Here is a 23777-nt window from a genome sequence, read left to right as displayed (position 1 = left end):
CGATTTATCATCATTTGCATATTTATTTATTTATTTTTTATTTATGAATCATATTTTTTCCCAGTTGTCTGTTTAACTTACATTGTACTTTTTTCTATGAGACATGAAATAATGTCAGTAAGGCCTAGCATGGCTGTATTGAACATGGTCATTTAAGAAAATGGTTTTTGGTTTATTAAAAATGGCTGCATTATCCCGGAAGTTTTTTTTTTTTGTTGTTGTTTTAATGGTTCCTGCAAAGATTAGAGTGTCCTTGTTATGTTACTTGAGGGCTTGAAAATTGTCTTCTTTGTTTTGCGTCTTAAGACATTGAAGAGAGATTAATTATGTTTTGATGTAGGAGCAGCAGAGTCACTTTATTTACAGCTTGTACATAATGGTGCTTATGTTAAGACTTTAGATTCAAGATGCCTTGTTTAAAGTTTGAGTTCATTATTAGGATGTAATGTAAGAAAAAGTACTTTTTTAGAAGTCACTGGTTGGCTTTGATTGTGTTTCTTTAGGTTTTACAGAAAGTCAGAATTAACCAAAAATATGCTTTGATTTTTGCAAAATGTAGTTGAAGGTTATTATATCATCATTCTGCAGCTGATCTGACAGGAACAGAAGCTTGTTAAAAATGCTATGTCGTACTTTTAAATGGAGATGAGTGCAAGTCATGTACGATACAACAGGTTTGGTCAGCATTCTGTCACTTTGCAGGAAGACATTTAATTCCTTCAGACGTCTCTCTGAGGGCCCAATTAGACGGTCAGAAGCACAGGAGCGTAGTCTTAGCATCAGCCATGAGAAGAGCAGAGTAAAGCAGTAGAGGCTGACCAAGCTGAATGATGCTGTGATGTTATGGCCTTCTAAATGACAGATGAAAAGCAGACACTTTATTTTTATTGATCTATTTTATTGATATATATATAGTTTTTGATTCTATAGTTTATGAGGTAAGTCTAGATAGATAGATAGATAGATAGATAGATCGATAGATCGATAGATCGATAGATCGATAGATAGATCGATAGATCGATAGATAGATAGATAGATAGATAGATAGATAGATCTCTAAGAATTGTATTCCCCTTGTTTTTGTACAAATTTAAGTATTTCTTTTACTATTATAATTTTTAAATCAAATATTTAATATAACGTTTCTTGTCATTGATGTCAGTAAAATGTAAACAATATTAAATAATTGTCAGTTTTCTTTTTTGTTTTACCAAAACATAGATATTTACATTTTTTTAGCTATGCAGTTTCTTTAGTTAGGTTTTTTTTTAATTGGCTTGTATGAACATTGTTATAAATTTTTAGTTGGTTTCCAATGAACTGGCCTGGACTAATGTCTGTAAAGTGTCTTAATATGATTTTGTTGTGAATTTTGTGCTATACAAATAAAGCTGTATATTCAATATTCAATGCAGCTGTGATATTTAACTGGAAAACTTTGATAGCAGATCATATTTTTCTATAATACCATGATATAACCTCTTATGGTCTAAAAAAATGCTTCATTTCAAATTTGAAATGAAATCAAGTGCAAAAAAGAAGATATAGAAGATATAGAAGATATAAGATATGCGGTTGCCATCAGCACTTTGCTCAGTTTTACCTTCAAGATCAAAGGAGAACTATAAAGAGAGTTTTATTTAACCTCCCCACCACTACCACCAAAAAAAAAAAAAGAAAAAGAAAAGAAAAAATGTAATGCGCAAACAAATTTGTGGCTTACTAATATTTTTTTGATATAATAAATAATGGTTTGTAAATATTTGATGCAAGTTTCTGTAGGATTTTATCTAAAAAAACTAAGAATTTGGCTCCACTTCTTTGTATGACTAAAGTGACAGGAATCCCTTAGTTATACATTTAAAAAGATAGACCAAATTAACACTAAATATTACAAACCAGTTTCTATTTATCAAAGACACACAAGTGACCGCCCACTATTTTTCTAGGGTGACCCATTTAGCTGTCAGCTGTAACTACTGATTTGGCTTGAATTTATGATATTAGAACATCTGGGGACTCCATGAATCTCGGAGTTCATGCTGCATTTACTATGGAGGGACACATCTGGATGCCCCCCGTTCAAACTGATTTTTACATGGCCTTGCCCAGACCAGAGCAGTTACAAACCCTCCTGTTATGTGGGACAGCTTTGATTAAAAAAGACTGTACAAAGCACTGTTTTCACATGTTCATTGCTGTGATCTGTTAAATGTCCATCCAGTCACATCCAGAATCATTTTGCCCTGCACTGGTTGATACTTTAATGCCCCTTGAAAATCAAAAATTATTTTATTCGCCTAGCTGGAAAATATGCCCCAGGATTTTCTATTTCCACACTTTTCTAATTTAGGATGAGCTTCTACATCATGACCCAATATTGAAGCAACTCTCACAGAAAGTGAGGACATGGCTAAACCTAAACCATTCATTCTTTTTCTCCAACAAATTTTTTATCTATTATTTTTGCATCATTAATTGCTCAGAATTTTTTTTTTACTGTTTTTTTTTTTTTTTTTTTTTTTAGCACAAGGCATTCATTTTTATTTTGTTTTGTATGGATTCTCTTTGGCTGCGTTGCTACTATCTGATGCCTTCCTTTGACAGCCTCCCAGCTCAATTAGCTGCTGTAGTCTCTTGGCCCATCACACCTCCCAGCATGCAGCAACACTACTACATTTGTGCCCCACACATCTCCATGAGACAGCCATGAATCCCAGTTTGACACAGTCCCATGAAAGAAACCACAACCATGACATGAAGTCCTCATTTGCAGACACAGTGACACATTTTATATTCCGATTTATATGATTTATTAGGTGCATCTAATGTCCAAAATGGAGTTTTACTAACATCTGTCTTCTCAGATTTTTTTTTTTTTTTTGTGACCATTTAATCATTAGATTTAATTTGTTTGATATTTACATGGGGAGTCAGTACATGTATTTACCTTTGCTTTTATCTTTCAGTTCAGAGGCCAGCATTGCCTCTGGGTGTGGTGCTGAAGTGAAAGATGGCTTATCTTTGCTGGTCTGTGATCGCCTGCAGGAGCATACTGAGGCCTCTGACTTCCAGTCATCATGTCTGGCTCAGCAGGGTTCATCAAATCACTTCAAGCATCAAAGGAATATTTTACCTTGATATATTCCACCATCTTTATCTGTAATGATCAGTGCAAGTACTTTTTTTTATATGTGCTGAGTTTTTTTTAGCTGAACCAATTGATAGTTTCCCATCCAGAACTTATTTTTTGTGCCACAGTGACTGTATGCACTCTAATTGTCCAACTATTGTTTTTAAACTAAATAAGACAATGTTCCAGTTACATTATTACCATGAGTAGCAGATAGGATATTTTATTCACATTTCTGTTTACATGTTACAGAGCATTATCTTATTAATGAATCATTAACATCCCAAGTCGATGATGACTCATAAGCCCCCTTTATGTGAGTCAAAACACCTTACAATGCAAAGGGTTAAATATGCTGCACACCGGCTATCCAGGCAGTAATCCAGCCGCAGCCCCCCTGTGTACAGTAATCGTAAAATAGCACCATATTTCATTACACTGCACTGCTGGTTTTGCTAAGGTAAGGTGTTATCTAATATTAATATTAAATAGGCCATTCAGCTGCTGCACTGAGCTTTTGTAGAGGATTCTTTTAAAGCTACAAGTTCATACCAAATTTATTTAGAGCCAAAAATGTTTTTTGAACCTGACTATGGTGTCTTATTTTTAGAAGTATGTGTGAAAGTTTGTTTTTTCTTGTTTGAGTGCATATTAGAGCAATGTCGTTAGCATGGTTAAGCTATACTAGATACTTAAAGAATTAAGACCAAGAGCTAATTTTCTAAGACAGAAATCAGTGTGAAGGTTCTGATGATTATTGGTATGAATATATTTGTGACCTGTAAAAAATTAAAACATTTTGATAGCATTGTGCACCTTGAACTCAAGGAATCTAAATCCACCAGTAACTCATCAAAGCGCCTCCCACTTTGTCCTGTTGGTGGAGCAATGTTGTTGGAGGCACATACATCAAAGTGTATCATGTTCTTTCTTTGCCTACTTAGCAACTCTCCACTAACCGACAAGAGAGAAAAAAATCTGTTTTTTAGATGCTGCCTAACTCTGCTATACGACCTGCAGATACCCAAACTGTAGATGAAACTCATCCTCAGAGATGCACATCAGTGAAATGTCACGCATGGGTTTTTGTTACTCATTTTCATTTAGACTATTGACTCATTACTGAGATAATAGTCATTCATGCAAAGATTTATTTTAATTTGGACCTCTGTTTCTCTGTTTTTCCCAAAAAAGGTGTGAGCCAGCAGATATGTGATCCATCATATGAGAATGGAGAGCATGTTTCTCCTATCACCTTCCAAAAAAGCTTGCTAAAAGCCCTGAATTATGGCACTCTGGTATGTTGCACTCAGTCAGTTACTGCAGTGGCAAACATAAAGGCACTCAACAGTAACATTATCCTAATGTATCATATGAAGGTGCAAAAGCAGGAGGGAATAACTGTAACATTTAGTTTATTGAGCACAGTGTACCAGTCATAATTTTATACCCGGTCTCACTTGTTCCCTGAGTAACTGGCTGCATGTTTGGTCACATTTCAATCACATGACCAACAAAAAATTTGCTCCTTGCCTCTCACAGCATCCATCATTTTATCGCTTAAACCTGTACATGCTGGGAGAGTAACTTGAGAATAGAACAGGAATATCACATGTATAATCTGTACACTGGCTCACTAATTTTACACACCTCTATTTAAAGTTTTGTCAAATTTTTCTCACATTAACTATCACTCTTGTCATACTGGGTGATGTAAAGCTATGATAACAACACTGTCAGGTGTGTTGCACTTTGCCTCCATATTAAATTTTTTCTTCTTAATTGTGTTTCTTCTTTTAAAAGTTACATAATTAAGCTTTCAGATGGGATGACACACTGTGATTAAATGAATGAGTGAATGTCTGAATGAACATCTCTTTTAAAATGGTTTCCGGGGTATGTGTGTGCCACAGGGCTCCTTTTTTAGCAGCTGTTGCGTGTTTTTTCCTACTGTGCTGTTTGTAAAAATGTAGATAAATGAAAAAGTGCAGGATGTGTGACATCTTGCCTCTCATCCACCGTTTGACCCCAGCAGTTCTTGGCATCCCTTCCTTCTCCTCCTTCTCCAGTTCTGCACACAGAGGGAAACAGAGACGGGATGTGAAATGAATATTTTCAGATCTATTTTTTATAATTTCAATAGAACAACAGCTCAAAGCGATTGCGTGTGCTCTTACTTTCCACAAACAGCTAAAACATTAAAGGGGACTTTTGAGGCACTTCCACAGAATGAGTCGACCAGGCTTCTGAAATTTGGTCCTCTGCTCCCAGGGCGCCATCCAGCTCACTATTGAATTATCCTCTCTTGTTTGCCGTTTTCTGCACATAAGAGAACAAAAACAGCTCAAAGCAAAAGAGAGAAGCTGTGTACAATATGAGTGGAGCAGCGAAGGCCCCACCAGTGTTATGTCTGAGTGCTGGTAGCTCGAAGATAGCGCTGGCTTGCAGAACGGGAAAAATCAGTGTGCAAATGTGGTCTGTGGTTTCCTGCTGGAAAAGGAAGGTTTTTGGGACAAGCTGAGATCATGCAGCTGTTTTAAAACAAACTCACAAACAATAAAAATGAACTTTAAAATGGAAAATAAATTGCTGTCAAAAGTATTTTTGTTTTGGTTGTTTAATCCATTTTCCAATGAGATTTTGTGGTGCTAAAGTTGGAAAACTATCCCATTTCACGCTCCCTGGTGATGAAGAATGTTGTTATTTACGTATTTCCATTTTTCAACTTTTTGTTTAAATAAAAATATGCCATTTGCAGTGAATTACTTGTCTAAAATCTATAACTTCAACTATCAAATGAAAATATTTTGTCTTGTGCACATTTTTAAATATCCTAAGCAGCATTGATATTTAGTCATTTTTAAATTGGAGTGAAATTCAAAAGAAAGAGAAAAGGGAGATTTTGAGGTGGATACAGAAAATGATGACAGACATATAAGCAGTCTCTACCCTATAGGGCTTCTTCTTAATAATAATTCTTTTTCTATGATTTAAATGCATCAAGTGTTTATGTCAAGGCCTTTGACTTCTAATATTTGACCATCTGTATTTTGACGATAATCCATTGACATTAAAGTGACCAATTTTGCTGCAAAGACAAAAACCACTGTTGCTGTAGGTTTTGAGCCAAATGAAAAATAGGACCTAATTAAATAGTAAATGCCCTAAATTTCAGGGATCCCTTTAATTTTATTCCTAGTGTGTATGTTTTGGTGTTTATCAGTCTGGGTGCTTTACTGTCTTTTAACTGAAGTTTGACTGTGCTCAGCTATATTGTCTTCATTCTTTGCCCCTAAAGGAGTCAGTAAAAGCTTGTTTAATCTAAAAATATTTATCTATATATATTTATATGAATATTTATCTAAATATATGTATTTATACAGTATGTATCTAGACATCTACAGTAAATTGCTACAGTATGTGAAACCAGTAATTTGAATTCTTAGACTGTAGCCTGATAAATAACCTAAACAATTATGAGTTTGCAATCAAAATGACATGTAGAAATAGAATTCACTTGCTGTATATTAATGTGGCATTTTCTAAAGATCAGTTTCAACATGGCAGTGTGATTGTTTGAGATTGGTAGTGAGTGACTTGACTTGTAGGTAGGAAATTACAGGGTTTTTTTTTTCAAAAATGACCTCTAGTTCAGTCATTTTCTTGCTCTTCTTTATTCCTCCCGCACCCCCTTCCACCCTTCCCAGCCCATAATTTCACTGTTTTGCTCTCATTTTATCTACACATCTTGTCCTCTCTTGTCTATTGTTAAAATCCTCCCATATGCTCTGCACCAGAGCAGGTGGCAAACCACAGGTGCACCCTACACCTCCACTTGCGGTGGTGTCCATCCCATCCACCCAAACTCATGTTGTTGCTGGGCTCGCTAATCAACTGTGGAAGTTCTTACTGACCTCTTTGTGGCCTTGAAGCAGGATTCAGGTCCTTTATTTTAAGAGTCCTTTTGTGAAACGTAATTCCCTTTTTGCCACCCTTTCCTCTGTATCACCAGTTTTTAAGAATAAATATTGCAGTGCAGCAATTTCACTAATCACATTTCAGTACATTAGTGATTTATTAGAAAAAAGGAATTAAGTGGGATCATGAAGACAGCATGATGAACTGAACACTAACAGTTAATAAAATTCCTTTGAAAATAAATTATAAAGACCATTTTAGGAATTATTTCAAACACTGATGATATGTAGGAGTTCCTTCAGAGAAGGTAACCTGGAACTTATTCTTAATCTGTTTTTATTAGATCACAGTTCTCGTTTAAGGTTTTGCAGATATGTGATGATGAAAAAAAGTGTTTCAGTGCCAGCTGTTCGAGTGTACAATGCCTTAGGCTGTGTATAATTCAGAAAACATGGACTCAAAGTGCTTGCATCTCTGCAGAAAGTGCTGGGTAGTTCAATTTCACAGTTTATAATTGAGTATGTTTTTATTAAGAAAATGTGATGAGAAATACAAAATAGACAAAAAAGATGGATATGCTTCTGCTACCACATGCACAATTGTCATTAAATGGATCCACAAAGGTCTCTTGCTCATGCCCCTGTAACATTTGAAGGAGTGAGAGCTGCTGCACTTTAGCAGGAGAAACATGCTGAGGAGGTGGGAGATGTGACAAGACTGCTAAGCTTTATAAATGGATAGAAGAACCTCTGTACGGACGAGTCGAGGATGTGCTGAGAATAAAAGGAATGAAGAGGACAGGAATGGATGATGAACAATTCCATGTCAGCCATATTAGTTCGTTAATCACCTCCAGTATCTTGATGATAGTTACTTCTCTCCTTATCAGCCTCTCTCTGACTTTTACTAAGGCGTGGTTCTTCCAAGGGCACAAAACCCTGCAAAATAAGCCTATTGTGTGTTTTCAGAAATCGTGTTGGCCGTACGTCTGCACACAAACTAATTCTTTTGAATAATTCTACTTGTTCCACTTTGAGGATTGTCTTTTTCTTCTCTCTTGTAGCTACCCTTGGTATACAGTCTGAGACTATTAGAGAGATGTGTTTACACCTGCAAACCTGGCCTGTGAGTAGGGTTTGTGATGAGTGTTCATCTTGTCAACAGGTCTGTCATGATCATTTGTTTAGATGTTTTAATGTCCCAAATGTAACTGCACTTATTATTTTCTTTATAAGACCTCTCTATCCTACAGAATAAAGATATATTTGTCTAATAACAAGGAAAACACAACAAACAGTATCCACTGCATAAATCAAACCACTTGACCAAAACAATATTTTAGTCAGAATTTTTTGTGTCAGTGAACTCTCCTCTGTTATTTGGCTTAAACCAAATTCCTCCCACACTGGAGCTGTGGTTGGGAAAAACACCTAGCCTTCAGAAGCATGTTATGTTTACCTCCCTTGGTTAATTGTTGCTCTGTTTGTGTTTGTGAGTACATGTGTGTGAGTGTGTTGAGTTGCTGCCTGATGCACATCCACAAGGAAACTGTGACACTGAGTCTTACAGTGAAAATACTACTTTATGTTGTGGCCACACATATAAACAAACATCCATATAATTATAAAAAGCAATATCCTGGTGAGCTACTTCCATTCATGCACAATATTTTAATAATGTTATAACTGTGACCAACCTACTTGGCAAATACAGTTAAAAACAAAATTCTGATATTTTTATCACTATTTTTACACCTGAATCTACCTGCATGTGTACATAGTCACTACCCTGGATGTTACATATTGTGTTTGACTTATTTAGCTTTTATTAGAGCTTTACTTGACCCCTGGTGTCACAAATTTATGGCAAATTAATTCTGGTTTTTGATTATTTTATTTCTCTTTATCTGACTCATTTATTGCATTTATTTATTTGCTTTTATTCTCTCATATTTATGTACTTATTTTCATATTATTTATTTATTCATTATCTTTATTCATTAAGTTTTATTAATTAATTTATTTTTAAATTGTACTTTATTTTATTCAAGTCTTTCCCCCAGATTTTTCCTGTATTTATTTTGTTTTTATATAATTGCAAATAAATTCAGTCGTTAAATAAAAAACTCATATCAAGGACATGACATGTCTCTTGTCTGAGCGTGATCATTATCAAACAGCAGATAAGCAGTTATGTGGAGGGCTTGTGATGACTATCCATCTTGTTAGTGATGGCAATTCTGTGCTGACATGGAAGCTGAATTATTTTTCCCATTGTCAAAAACAGGACTTTATTTTATAAAGTTTTGGAGTTAAAAAATTGCAGCAACACATCTCGGATCAATAAGACACTTATTATGTTGGACTTTTAAGATATTTTTAATTAACATAAGAGTCACGCATGAGAAAAGAGTTTTTGGTTGAGATAAGTAAAACCATTTGGCTTGTGTTTATCCTGCTGTTATGTATTGAGATGTTGTAGATTAATCTTCAAAAGAGTGTCTGACCACAAACCTTCAGAACAGCAGTTCATTTGATCCAGCGTCACTTTTTTGATGATTCACCAATATTTTTAACTACAGGGCTTTGAGGGCTAAAAAGGAAATATATTAGTATTGACTGATTCGTATTGATTCATTTAAAAATGCATTAATGAAGTAGAAATGTTTTATTTTATTGCACAAACACTGGTGTTAGTGGGGGTTAAGTTGACTGATAAAAAAAACAAGAAGTTTAACTTGTGGCATTTAATGGAGTTTTAGTATTAAACTGTTTTGTCTCCTTCTGTTCTTTTAACAGATAAATCCACCTACGATGCCTCGGGTTCCCTGCCATTACCAAGCGACCCTGCAGTCACAGGTGCTCCTGCTCCCCCACTGGCTGAGCTGTCAGTGGTGGAAAAGGCACCTTTTCCAGCTGTCCATTCAGCCAGTGACTCAGACTCTGACGGGGAAGGGTTGTCGGGTCAGCCCGCCTTTTCCTCCGTCTTAACCGTGATGGCAGGAACTGTCAAACATCCAGTGAGCCTTGATCACAGTAGAACCTTGCCAACTATTAGTAGGGATGAGACCCAAACCACCCAATGGCCTTCACGTAATTCCAGCCAAGGCTCAGACATGTCCTCCTCATCATCGTTTGTGGAAGACAAGATCAAAGCAAGCTCAGGTCTGATTTTCAGTATGTCTCATGAACACACCACACCATCTCAGGCTGCTGGTTCCACTGTCTTACGGCCATCACATGTGCCATTAATGGATGGAAAGAAAAATCTCTCATCATCTTCATTTTTATCATTTGCATCAGTGTCTTCCTCAGCTACATCCATGTCCTCTGTGCCATCACCTCTTGTTTCTTTATTTTTTTCTATCATCTTCCTTTGAGCAGATAAATAAAGCTGCTTTTTCTCAGGATGAGGGGATTGTGGCCAGCCCTGTTCCTCAAACAGAGACAGCAACATTATCACCAGCAGGGCCTCGGGGTTGGACAGACAGCCTAACAACTGCAAAATCCACCTCTCATTCAGTTGGTGACCTACATGCTGTTGTACAAAAAATGCAAAATGCCAAAAGCAAACCATCAAAGTTTCAAAGTGAAGCCAGCAATAAAATGACCAAGCAGTCCTTGTTTTCACCAGAGGATAAAACTGGTCATATATACGTAAGGAGTGCAAGCACAAATGTAACCCGTAATCTAGAAATCAGCACAAATATGTCATATTCTTCTCCTAACAATGTTCTGAAGCTTTTAGAGACTTTATATAGATCCACTCAAAACCAGAACACAAGCATGAACTCTGCATCTGCCAATAATCTTGAAATTAGCCCCTCAATTCCCTTCAATCAAAAGAGTCAAGCTGTTCAAAGGCAGCAAGAATCTTCACAGAATCCCGCATCAGCACTGCTTTCTGCTGGCTCTAAAGGCTATTCAGTTTCTAGTCATGTAACACAGCAGATGTTACAGCGAACGGCAAATATCAAAAAGGAAGACAGGACCGCTGTAGATAGTCACACTTTAGTTCACAAGCGCAATGCAGCTGTGTCAACGCTCAATTCACAGGTTTTAAATCCAACTGTAATGCCAGTAATGACCTTCGCACCCAGCCAGATCAAATGCCTCAATCTCAAACTGCAACCACCAAACTGACACATATCCACTCTGGCATAGTGTCTTCAGAGTATGCATCTAATCCTGGTGATTTACTGATGGCAGCAGGTCACCTCAGTCCCAGACTTCCTGCTATCAATATAAATTACAACCAGGGAGAGATAGAAGGAGTGGAGCTCAATTCTGTTTCCACTCAAGCTTACCTGAATGACTCACTTTCACTCACACAGATGAGACCTGAGACCTACAACGGTTCCATCCTCAGTTTGAGTAACAGAGAGGAAGTAACCTCGACCACGTCAGAGTCAGATTTGCTCAGAGATGTTCAGGAACTTGTAACACAAACCAGGTCTACACACAGACGTTGGTACACTCTAAAAATGATGTTTACCCCCAACAGCAGGATGAACTCTGCTTCAGCGACAGCAGAGTTTGCAAAGTATGTGACCTATAAAGACAAGCATCAAAGTAGTTCACACCTCACTCAGCCTACAAACTTACCACTTAGTAAGAACTCAAACCATGATGATATAGATGATTCCACTGAGGTATATGTCAGTACTGAGGTTAATTCTGCACAAAAAATACCCCCTTAGAAAGGCCTCTTCAAATAAGATCCTTGTTTAATTCCCACCTCAAATTCCATACAGCCACTTTAACTTCCAGGAAATCAGTAGCATCCTCAACTGAAGCCTCTGCTCCTGTAAATACACAGGGAATTACTCAGGTCCATTCGAGTGTGGGAAACTATGTAATGTCAAACATGTCTCACAGAAACAAGTCTGCAAATTGAAATGGAAATACTGCGAGGAGCCCTCTTCCTCCTTTTAATGGGAATGAAGAATCTGCTCTGATCAGAGACATTTTACAGGACAGGTGCTCCATCAGGGCAGCTCACAACACACCTCCCACTTTCCATGATTTCAGAAGATTTCTTTATGCTGAATAAAGGTTCTGAGTGTTCTGGCATAAAAATCTGCTTTCTTCTCCTATAACTTTTGATGCTGCACAAGAACCTGTTAAAAGCCTCTCTCATGAAGAAGATGCGACATTTGCCGAACATTATAAGCAGTTGTCTCCTACCTCCTGGTCAGAAATCATCCTGACACAGAAGACAAGCTCCTCCTATCTGGGCCCAATCACCAGCTCCAGTAGTAATAAATCAAATACCTTTTTAGGCAGACAAATAAGCTTTAACACTGCTGCTTCCTCTGCAGTAACTAGTGACGGCCAGAACAACGTGGAAACATTGAGTGCTATTTTCAGCTTTGGCACAAAACTAATGGCACTATATACAAAGTGGAAAGCCACCAAGCCCATGCCGCTTCAAAGCAGTGCTTTTAAATCAGAAAATGTATCTACTGGCTTTGACAGGGCAAAATCTAATTTTTCAGCAGATGGCTCATCATATGAGCATCCAAACCTGGAAGACAGACAGGAGCATAATGTGCATATATTGAATTCAAATTATTCAACAGCTGTTGTCAGTGATCCATATCCAGTTTATTCAACTGATGGAGAGTATCTATCATCTGCCTATGTAGGAGGATTATCAGACCATAAACAGCATAGTCCTGGTTTGTCTCCTGCTTATCTCAGATCGGCCGTGGCTGTCAATAGAAAGCCAGGAGTCACTGTGAGCAGCATCAGCTTGGGGGTCAGATGCTTCTCTGCCTCTCACTTATATAACCACTGCCTCTGAAAGATCCTCATAGGCAACTTCTTTTTATTTGGTGCACAAGAACAGGCACAGTCCTCCCCCTGGCTGATGTTCACTCTCCTGAATCTGCGTTTGATTCAGCTGTTACACTTCCAGCTGACATTAACACAAATATAGTTCTTAAGGAATCAAACTCACCAGCTGACCTGGTGTCATCCATCTCTTCCTTTCATTCCTCATTGTCATCAGTAACCTTTTCACCGCTACCATATTCATCCTCTCATTTATCCTCCTTGTACATGAAACCCACAATTTCAGTGTCATTTTTACCAGCACCAACCATGTACCCGTCATTATCAGTCTCTTTAAAACCCATTACCAACTTTGACCTCATCATTAGAGTTTAATCACTTGCAGGAAGTGACTGAGACATTTGTTTTTACAGAAGCCAAGGAGGATGAGTCAACTGTTGGAACATCCAAATCAGTTGTGCTCATTTTCCCCAAAGAAAAAGAGGCAAGTTTAGCACCTTCTCAGTCAGACTGGATTACCCTTTCTGCTGGTCCCACGCAGGGTGCATCTCAGGTATCACCTCTGACCACACAACAGGACACCACAACAGCCTCTGTGAAGCTCACCACCACGCTTGTAGCTTCAACCACGCAAAATCCCACCATGACCACGCCTTCTCAAAGAGTCAAAACACAGTCAACCACTACAACCACAACACAGCCCACAACTATCACCAAGAGAAGTACGACCACCACCACCATCAGGACTTACACCAGCAGGAGAGCATTCATGCCACCCGTTCCTAGAACAAGCCCCCCAAGAGGGGTTACCGCTGTCTTTGTCTCACCTTTCACCACCACCACAGAGGTTCCACCACAACAATGCAACATCACAGAGAAATTATGGGTAAAAACAGGTAAACAATACTTTTATGTGGGTTATGAAGAAAATTTGAAAACATTGGCATTTTTCTCATGTGTTATATCTGCTGCCTGTTTGTTTTTCTTTTGGTTTTCTTGTCTTTCTTAGTTGTTTCCATCTATGTGAGAAGAAACAGGCTGGATAGCATTCAGAGGCAGAACCTCAGAAGAGGACTAAGCCAAGGCCTCAGGAAAGCTCTTAATGATTCGTCTGCCCAAGCACAGGTCAGGCTGCAGTCATTTACTGCACATTATTTATCAACTGCAGTTTCATCCATGGCACACTGTGTAACAATGATCTGTTCCCTTGGATGTGTGTGCATGAGCAGACATGAACAACTCAAGGCTCCACAGAATTTTTTTTCGAATGGTTTCAATAAACTCAGAGCAATAAATATCCATCAGCATCAGTCAACCAATACATAACAATAGACATATGTTGTCTATCTTGCTTAGTTTGTCCAAATACTGTTCTTAAGTAGTCAGATTTAATTTTCCCAAAGAAGGTATATTTTTTCTTTCCCGTCTCTTCCCCTCCCCATCTCTTTCCCCTTCCACAACATTTAACTAAACCTTTAGTGCAAAAAAAAAAAAAAAAAAAATTTAACAGGTTAGTAAACATGCTTCATAAGCATCCCCATCCCAACATGCAACGTGGTGCAAATCACTTATACCACAAATATATGTGAACATTGGGAAGTTGGCCCATTTATTTTGCAGAAGTCAGAAGAACCTGGGATGCTACACAGCTACAAGGGGATGCTTAATGAATGAAATGAATAACTTTTTTTTTTTTTACCTTTACTCCCATTCTGCACATGCCTGTTTTCCACATATTGACATGTTCTTTACCAAATCCTTCTGGCTCTTTGTGGTTGAAAGCAAAACCTTTTTATATATTGACACACTGTTTATTTATAGACCTGTGCAGTTTATGTTGCCAAATCAGTTGTTTTTTTACTAGCAACAGAGCCTGAATGCAAGAGATTGAAGAACATAAAGTCAAGTAATTTATGCCTTATGCATAATGATAGCCCTATAGATCTCACACAGCGCTATCAAAAAGTTACAGATTTCCAATTTTTCTATTTTTAAGGTTCAAAGGTCCATTGTTAGTCTCCTTTGGGGGGAAATTTGTCTTGGATTCAGCAAACCATTGCATAGAAATCACAAATGTACATAACACCAAAAAAATGCCAAAAGACAGTGAAAATAAGAACAAATTCAAAGGACATGATGACTAGTGAAAATTGGCATCCACATATATCCATACATACATACATACATGCCTGTTAAAAAAGCTAAGAGGAACAACCATTTTGAGCAGACTGAGAGTCTGAGCTGTAGGCTTGACACACACATTACCAAACCAGCTAGTTAAACCAAATCGAACAACTGATTCTGTTGTTGCTCTCTGCTGCTGTAGACACCACACTATTAAGACAGGGCCATGATTTAGTTGATTTCCCTTGAAATACATCCATCATGACCATGCATTAATATTTGTTTCCACCAGCCACACAGGGAGTATCAAAGTATTCAAATGCATTCATATGAATTCAGAAAAAAAAGAAAGAAAAATCTGTCTCTATTTGGTGCAACAGCACTGTCCTAGGATCTCCCTGCCCTTTCATGTCCACCAGAGGAATGCCTGAGGCTGGGAAAGCAGCAGCAAAAGACCCCCAGAGTACAGACCAGAACAACATCAATGACAATGATTAAGTCAGATAAAATTTCTAAAGGAGAGCTGAGGATGGCCATAGGCTGCACAGTGGCCTGCAGAGAAGGCAGCATTGGCATCGAGGCTACAGCAGCTTAGAATACTTCTGGATTACAAATATCAGTTAAATGCGTAAAAGGACAGCAGCTGATCAGTTAGCTGATATTCCTGACTACGTGGCCTGCCAGAAGTAACACTATGCTTAATTTTTGTCCCTTGTACTTTGGTAGCTGTGAAGAACTGGTGCTCTCATGCTTAGAATTTGTTTAATTATCTTTAGGAATAACTCTGCATTGAATCAATCAAAATATAATATTAAAACAACTTTCATCACTTCTGACTGTTTCTGAATTTTGCACTTGCCACAAAACTGGATGTGTAATATTATACCAAGGACCCTCATGTAGGCTACGGGAGGAGATGAGGACCAATATAGAAATTAGGTTGAGTAACTGCTTCCCAGAAGGCAGAGCATGGTGTCTCATATTTGAGTAACTGTACCAACATTAAAACAAGATGTAGATTAAAACTGTTGCAGAGCTTAAGACAGATTACAGGAGACAGACTTTGATTCACAGTCAGAGTTAAAATGCATTTATTCACAGTGCAGCTGAAAAACTAGCACACACCAAATTTAGATAAAACTTTTCCCAAATAAAAACAAATCCAGTGCACACAAAATGATCTCTTTTTCTTTTTGTGTGTGTGTGAGAGTTGGTCATTTGAAAAAAATTGTCATGTTTCCTATTGTATCAAACCTAATCTATCTCCAGAAAACCTCTAATAACTTCACCTAGTGTGACTTTAAATTGGGAGTACCTCTTAGACATGCAAAGTTATGTTAAAAAGCATCCAGTGATCCAATCCAATCAATAACTTATACATGTAAGTAATCATGTGGGAAAATGAATTAAATGCTAGAATGTTAGCAAAATGTCTGTTTTCTATGATTTCTCAATGTGGAAGTATCAAATAGTATGGTCTGGCATGACACCCTGGCCATGTGAAGGTCATTGCACTCACATGTTCACTGTCAGCCCCCCTCTGTAGTTTTAGAAGATGTCTTGCTTCAGTGCACCTCTGTCACCCATTCCAACATTGCATGGCTTCCTTTTAGCAGCACGACTTCCTCATCCAATGGGATGCAAGCTGTTAGCTGGGGAAATTGCCTGTGTTTAATTATAGGTTATAAACGGTTGGGAGGAGAGCGATGTGCTCAAAAGATGATGAGCAATGGGCTAAAAGAAATTAACCACAACAGTAAAACCATTGTTAAAAAAAGTAATAGCGAACTGTCTTTGTGCCGTTTATGTAGTTAGGGCTCCTCCATGACCTGAAACTTTTTGAATGCCAGATATGAGACTTGTTGGGTTAATGCGATACAGTCTGTCACGCTCTCAGAGATACAGTTAATAAGTGTGCTTGAAATGCAATCTCTTAATAACACCTTCACATGGGTGAAGCCTGAGAGGATGAAACGATAATAAAGGCCTCTTTTCAGAGAGCTCCTAACAAGGCTGAATTGTGTAGAAGTGGAGGAGTGACTTTTAGCTACGAAGACTAGAGGCTCTCAGTGTTTCGACCACCCTCTCAGCGCAGGCTTTCAGATGGGTTTAGGTAACAGATCTGAATGGTTTTACCTCTGACGCACACATAAAGCTATCATCATTCCATTTTTAATCTCTACATAAGTATAGTTCACTGAAAAGTCAAACTCCTTTTGGCGAACACATGCACATTTCCTGTCATGGTAATAAACATGGAAGAAACACTTGTTTTACTGTGAGAATGTGAATAGTAATACCTGCCCTCATAACAAAAGGTTCTGTTCAAAACTCACCTCTACTTCACTGTTTTCTATCCTCTGTAGCCCTCCTCTTCCTAATGCTCTCAATGATAGCTGACATATAGTTTAAAGTTTTCAGTCTAGTTCAGTTATAAATATCTTGTTCTTCCACTTGGTAATGAATATAATTTCTGATGCAGCTTTCTTTTATTTTATAGTAGATGCTTTCTATTATTTTCTGCACCGCACTGTAAGAGAAGCAGATGTGTGATTCAAAATATTAACAATTGTTCTGCTTCATTTTGGGTGACACAGTAAAAAATCTAAACTAGCCATTACAGCCATCGTCAGTATATCCCACCTGTGTTCTTCCGAGTACTGAGCCAAATCCAAATGCCCTGTTTACAAGATCAGATCTCTGCGTGACCACTACATGATAGGGACTTTGCAATAGAAGGTAAATGGTAAGATTATTAAAAGAAAGGAGGGATAAGAAAAATACTTAACTTCAGTAAACTTTAAGGAAACTGTAACATGTAAGGGATTTTCAAAAAAACAATTATATAGAAGAGCTATCTGACAAATCACCTGTCAGTTGTTTTACACTTTAAAGGCAATTTGATATGTGTCTAGGCACATAAAAAATATATAATTCAGGAAAGGTTGACTTTTAAATGTCATGATTCAGTATTTATGTTGTGATTCAAAGCAGTTGGATACAGTTCTTTACATTCATTCATCATATTGTATTAGTATTAGTTTGTATTTGTAAATCCAAACAAGTCATATTATGTTGTGTCACCATGTTGGTGTGGATTCACAGTCATTCAGGTCATGTTATTTCTAAAAGCATGAATAAGAGCAACAACACTTGTTTTCTTGCTTTTTTTCTACAAAGCCTCTTCAGTTTTAACTAGTTATAGATTGGATATATTGGATTATAAATTGTTCATACTGGAGGGTCATTAAGGTCACAAGTGTGTCTCTGACTCCCACATTTCCACTGGACCTGATCCATCAGTGACGTAGGATGCAGTCTGAAATACACCAAAACAAAGATTGATTTTCAGACAGTACAAAGCTGATCTCTAATTTAACCTTTTCAGGGAAAACACTTAAAGGGCCCCAAATGTTAGACAAATTTGACATTTGATTCTCTTTTTCACTCACCTCTCTTAGGTGGAGACTGTATTTGGTTCTCCCAACATGACAGTGGCTTATCATGTAACTGGAGGGGACATAGTTTACCCTCCTTCTGTGGTGATGGAAGGTTTGGCGTCCTACGGCCGTGATAAGCTGATTGCAGACCTGCGACAGTACCTCCCCATGGTCACTGCCCTGCCTGTCCCTATTGCATTGTGGCGATCCAGCCCTGCCACTGGCTTCCAGCTGAAAACAGGTCAGCAAGTGCTCAGTTGGGATGAAAACAACTAAATAAATCAGAGATTAGATTGAGAGTTACTGTTATCTGTTACTGCTGTGACTATGTAGTGCAAGAGAAACGGGGAACAAAGAAAAAAAAATATTTTTGTAACATTACATCAGAGAAGAAGAAAACAGCAGAACCAAAATAAATAAGACTCTTTTAAATTATCTAGAATATTTGCTTTCATATACAGTAATTATATTCTCATATATTGATCTTAATGTTTCTAATGTAAGGCCAAGATAACATAAAAATGTTTTTATGAGTTTTTCATTGAGTTGTTTCTGTTTGTTTCTGCAGTGCTGCAGTTTGTGGGAGCAGGTGATAAACCTCTCTCCTGTCGCTTCTCTCAAATGATGGAAAAGAGGCTTGAAAAGGTGTTTTCAGAGGCGCAGGCCAAAGTGACCAATGTTAAAGGCAGACTCTCAGTGCAGGTACTGTGATGGAACAATTGTGCTTTACTTTTTTTTTATTATTGTTTTTATTATTATTATTTATTTTTAATTTTTTGCACTGCTGCTGCCGTTACTATTTACACATGTAACTGACATGCTGACTTGACTTGAGTCTAAATGAGGTAGACTTGATGATGAATTAAACTTTTTTTTACTGACATGCCCCTTTTTTCAAATGTGTATAAAGTATAAAGACTCCAAATACAAATACAGATTAAGATTTCATTTGTTATATAAATATACAGTATATAGACACCACACATCCCCATGAAGGACATTGATCATAGGCTCCAGCATACTAAAGTAAACTTTGTCTGTTTTTTTGTCCCGTGTTAGATATCAATACCATCATGTGGTTTTTGTAATTTGGCATCCACAAACAGAAACGAACTGTGTCTACTTTTGAGTAAAATTGTCCCTTTGTGTGTTCAGGTGTGCTTTTTTTTGTAAAGAGCTGCTTCTGAGATGCACATTAATTATGCTAGAGAGGGAATGCTAGCATAAATTTTAATGACCTGCCTTATTAAAGTGTACCCCATGTTAATGCTAATTTGACAGTTATACATAAATGTAAAAAATGATGGTACAATATTTTTATATTTATTGCTCGCCAGCTTCTGTGCTTATTGATGTGAAACTATTACTGTTTATTTTTAGTGACTCTCTTATATGTGATGTACCTCTAACTTCCACATCATAGAATAATGTACCGTCCTGAGCGTTTTGGTTATTACAACCATGTTTTTCCTGTATGATTTAAACCTTTTCTGTTATCTTTTTAGATGCTGAATGTCTCTCAGGTAGCAGGCTCTCCTGCTGTGTCACTGGTTTATGCTGTTAGAAATGGGACTGCCTATCTTAATGGCACTGCTGCCTCAAACCTCCTTGGTCAGCTCTCTGCTGAGTTGGTGGGCTACTTCCTCTTCTACCCCCCACTTATTGTTGCTGAGCGTAAGTATAGTTTATAGGTTATATTCTCCACAAAGTGTTTGTCAGGAGTCCATTTAAAGCATTTAAAGAACACTTGCTAAAAGAAGAGCTCATGGTCTTTTTGGCAATATTTGCTTGAAAAAAAAACCCCTAAAAAACAACAAAACAGCAAAGGACACCAACCTATTGATTATCCTTACAGAAATCAAGATATAACACAAAAGCGGAAGCTGTATTTAAATAATTGGAGTGAAAATTATTCAGAGCCTTTTTCACTTCATGGACTAAGTGCTGCAGATTTGTAATTTAGTCCCGAAGCCTAACTGACCCTCAGGTTAGAAGTAACCGGATGCTTTTGACTGTTTTGCTGGTCTAACAATCAGAAATGTGTTTTGATATGTAAGTCACCCAGGAAGACACAACTAAGTTCTCAAACTGTTATCTCAGTTTCAGTCATTGTACACAATGAATGAAAGAAAGAATGAATGAATTTAAAAAAGGACTTCATAAGAATCTAAACTGCAATCCCAGTGGATTCCCAGTTGATTTCTAGTGTGTTTCCACTGTGTTCAGTAAAAGGAGCTATAGCAGATACAGATATTACTTTTCGGTTATTTATCTGCAATTTGAAACCATTTGCATGAGGACAGACAAAACTTTGTGCTTGACATTTTGTGTCTAAGAGTCCCTTTTAAAGCAGAAGTGTTCGGAAAGATGATATTCAAGGGTTTGCTAACGTTTAGCATGCTTAACTAAAGTGATTGTGTTTTGGGCTGTGAGTGCTGTACACTGATAATCTACACTCAGTGTTTTGCCTGAGTACAACTTTTGCAGACACCAAATCCTTGCTTGTTATTTGTTTTAAGTGTAATGTTTCTTTCTGTGCTGCATCTCTGTGTTTTGCAATGAAAACCTGAGCAAAACAAAAACTATCTTTCTTAATGAGCAGAAAGTGGCATGAATATATTCAGCTGTGGATGGAGGTCCATGTTTGGAAATTACCACTCAGGTTAACTTCCTGTTACAGCAGAGCTAAACTTCCTGCTTCAGCTGTAATGTTGTCTAACCAGCAGCAGTGTTTGAATTTCTTTAGACTGAGATTTGACTTTGTATAATAATTCTCTATACCAAATTAGAGCCGATGCTCGATTCATGACTTACACCAGTGCCTTTCTTGTATTACTTACTTGTGCCGGATCAGAGTCTTGAGACCATCTCATTTAACACACAACTATAACATAATGAAATCAAAAAATGATTCAGTTTTATATCTAAAAATTCAGAGTTCAGTTTTGTTGTGAGTTCGTGATTTTATAACATTCTTACTCAGGAACAGAAGATAGTGGCCACGTTTCCCATTTAGTTGCACAGCAAATTGGTGACAAGTTTTGATACTTACTCTTCCTGAAACAGCTGTGACTGTAAAGATATATTCTATCCTGCCTTTTTAAAATGTCTGTAAAGAATCTTTTAGAATACAGTATTTTTAAGCATTTGAATAAATTTTAGGCATTTTAGGTACTTTGTGGCACCACATGGACTTTAAAAACGTCTGAGGCATAGAATGTTTGATCAAATCTGTCCATCTGAAGGAAAATATACTTTTTTTTAGCTTAAGCTGTGATATATCTTTTACAGAAGCTTTCAAACTCAATTATTACAGAAGTTCCCATGACTCTCCAGCTCTCTAAAAAAGAACTGTGGAGTTCATGACTTTTATTATTTACTTTCACTGCAGTGGCCTTTCCATCGGTGCAGATGTGATGTATTTACAGATGACTGATGACCAGCTGCACCTGGTAAATAAAATATGGTCACATAATATTTCCCTATTTTATGAGCAAGTGTCTGCAGCCTGAATGTTCCATTACGTAACCGTACAACCTGCAATGTATTATGGGATGCAGACGACGCCAGAAGATACGGATATGTGATTAAAGATTTGGAGATCTTGTCTAAGCTGAGAGGAAGGTAAAGTTGTTCTTCTGAGCCAAATTTACAGGCAGGATTTGCGTTTATGGGGTTGCATCTCTAAAATTCATTCTGTAAAGGATTTAGCTCCTGGTCTGAAATATCACTGAAGGCAGATATCAGTTTTGGTTTACACACTGTTGGAATTAGGATAAACAGAGAATCTGTTAGTAAGCCTGAAATTAAAAGTCACTTTGTGCTGTGATTGAATTAAGCTGGAAAATCCGGTTACCTACAGGCAGGATGTTTCACTGTCGGAGCATGAAAAGAGAGGAAGACAACTCCATAGGATGGAGAAGAGAAACTGACATGGAGAAATGCCCAGTGAGACAGCAGAGAATGAGAGTGTGGGCAGCAGGGATATTGCCCTGTTTGTTTAGTGGCCACACTGATAGTGATATTACACTTTTCACAGGAGGTGTTAGCATATGCTAACAGTAGCTGCCTCCTCACTTCAAAGCCAATTATTGTAGTAAATAATTAACAGTGGGGGGATTCTTCCACCACCTCGGGCCTAGTAGAAAAAATCCTGGGATCTCACACCTCTCCAATATGCCCGCTTGCAGCACTGTGGTTTCTTTGGCACTTGTGTAGGCTGGACAACAGTGTTCAGCTCTTTTACTTCACTGCTCTCTGACTGTTTCTTTCAGGCAGCATATGAGTGAGGCAGTTGGGAAAATTTATTGACTGCAATTGAAAATGCACTATATGTGCAGGTGTAAAATATGAAATATTGTTTTAATAATAGCTTTTTGTTAGAGAATTAGACTTTTTTTTTCATTTCTTGGAATTACTTCCAAGATGAGAGCCCTCCTGGCTCTCATCGTAAACCAGCTGAGGTTCAAGTAAAACCTTCCAGCTAATTTCTTGTCCACGTGATTCAAGCTAATAGACTGCATGGGACTGATTTTGCTGACAGCCCTGCAGCCCTATCCATTACCAGTGCTAAAACACCTCCTGTTCATCTCACCCCTCTACCCCCGTCCACCTATCTCTCCTGTCATGCCTCAGCATACAGTTCTGCGAGTCGGCTTTCACAGGCCACTGATACAGCATTCCCCCAAACACTGCTGCACCAGCCTCCAGCACAAGAGCTAAATCAGGCAGGAAAAAGATGTAAGAGAACACAGACACAATCAGAGCTCAGACAGCTTAAAGCTCCCTAAAGTCGCTGTATTTGTCTGACATTCAGCAATAATGAGACTTTAAAATGAGATCTTAGCCACAAAAAATGTGCGAAACTGCAAACTGTCCACCTTCTTCATGATATCTGTCTATTTGGCCCAATTATGTAATTAGGTTCTGAATTTAAGACATTTGGCAAACAAGAACACCAATGAGAGACACATTTTTCATAACCAGTTTATTCCAAGGAAAATACAAAACATACTGCAGTGTGAAAAGATGCCTGGTTTTACCTACCTTGTTTTTCTCTTTGCAGCGCTTGAATATCACAATCTGAACACATCCATTGCAACCAGAGACTTCTGGGTTGTCACAGGTAGGGGTGCCAATCCTTCTGTATTTTACTGATTTAGTTTGCGTTTATAATATTACAGAATACAACCACCAATATGCAGAAAAAAATGTGTATTATTAGTATCTGTTCTTATAAAACACAGGTTGTTTCACACTGGATAAAAGGACAAATAAAGGGAGCAACACACAAAACAACAGGATGTACTTGACAAAAAGGTCTTTAACAAAACTGTGTGATGTCTGCTCATGTTTACAGTCTGAACT

The 23777-nt window shown here is 37.6% G+C and overlaps 1 protein-coding gene across 1 annotated transcript in view; it reads left to right on the top strand.

Annotated features, from left to right (window-relative positions):
- Window positions 1–23777, top strand: part of kiaa1549lb (KIAA1549-like b) — a 60279-nt gene that overhangs the window by 16673 nt on the left and 19829 nt on the right. Inside the window, exons 2-8 of the mRNA XM_041992994.1 lie at window positions 9850–10215; window positions 13260–13742; window positions 13856–13971; window positions 18432–18651; window positions 18979–19112; window positions 19916–20084; window positions 23476–23535. Of these exons, the coding sequence (XP_041848928.1) occupies window positions 9850–10215; window positions 13260–13742; window positions 13856–13971; window positions 18432–18651; window positions 18979–19112; window positions 19916–20084; window positions 23476–23535 (1548 nt within the window). The remainder of the gene's footprint in view (window positions 1–9849; window positions 10216–13259; window positions 13743–13855; window positions 13972–18431; window positions 18652–18978; window positions 19113–19915; window positions 20085–23475; window positions 23536–23777) is intronic.

This window comes from Melanotaenia boesemani, chromosome 1 (assembly GCF_017639745.1).
Source record: "Melanotaenia boesemani isolate fMelBoe1 chromosome 1, fMelBoe1.pri, whole genome shotgun sequence".
Taxonomy (NCBI): domain Eukaryota; kingdom Metazoa; phylum Chordata; class Actinopteri; order Atheriniformes; family Melanotaeniidae; genus Melanotaenia; species Melanotaenia boesemani.
The sequence above is the reverse complement of the archived record's forward strand: the minus strand, read 5'-3'. Positions and strand labels throughout refer to the sequence as shown.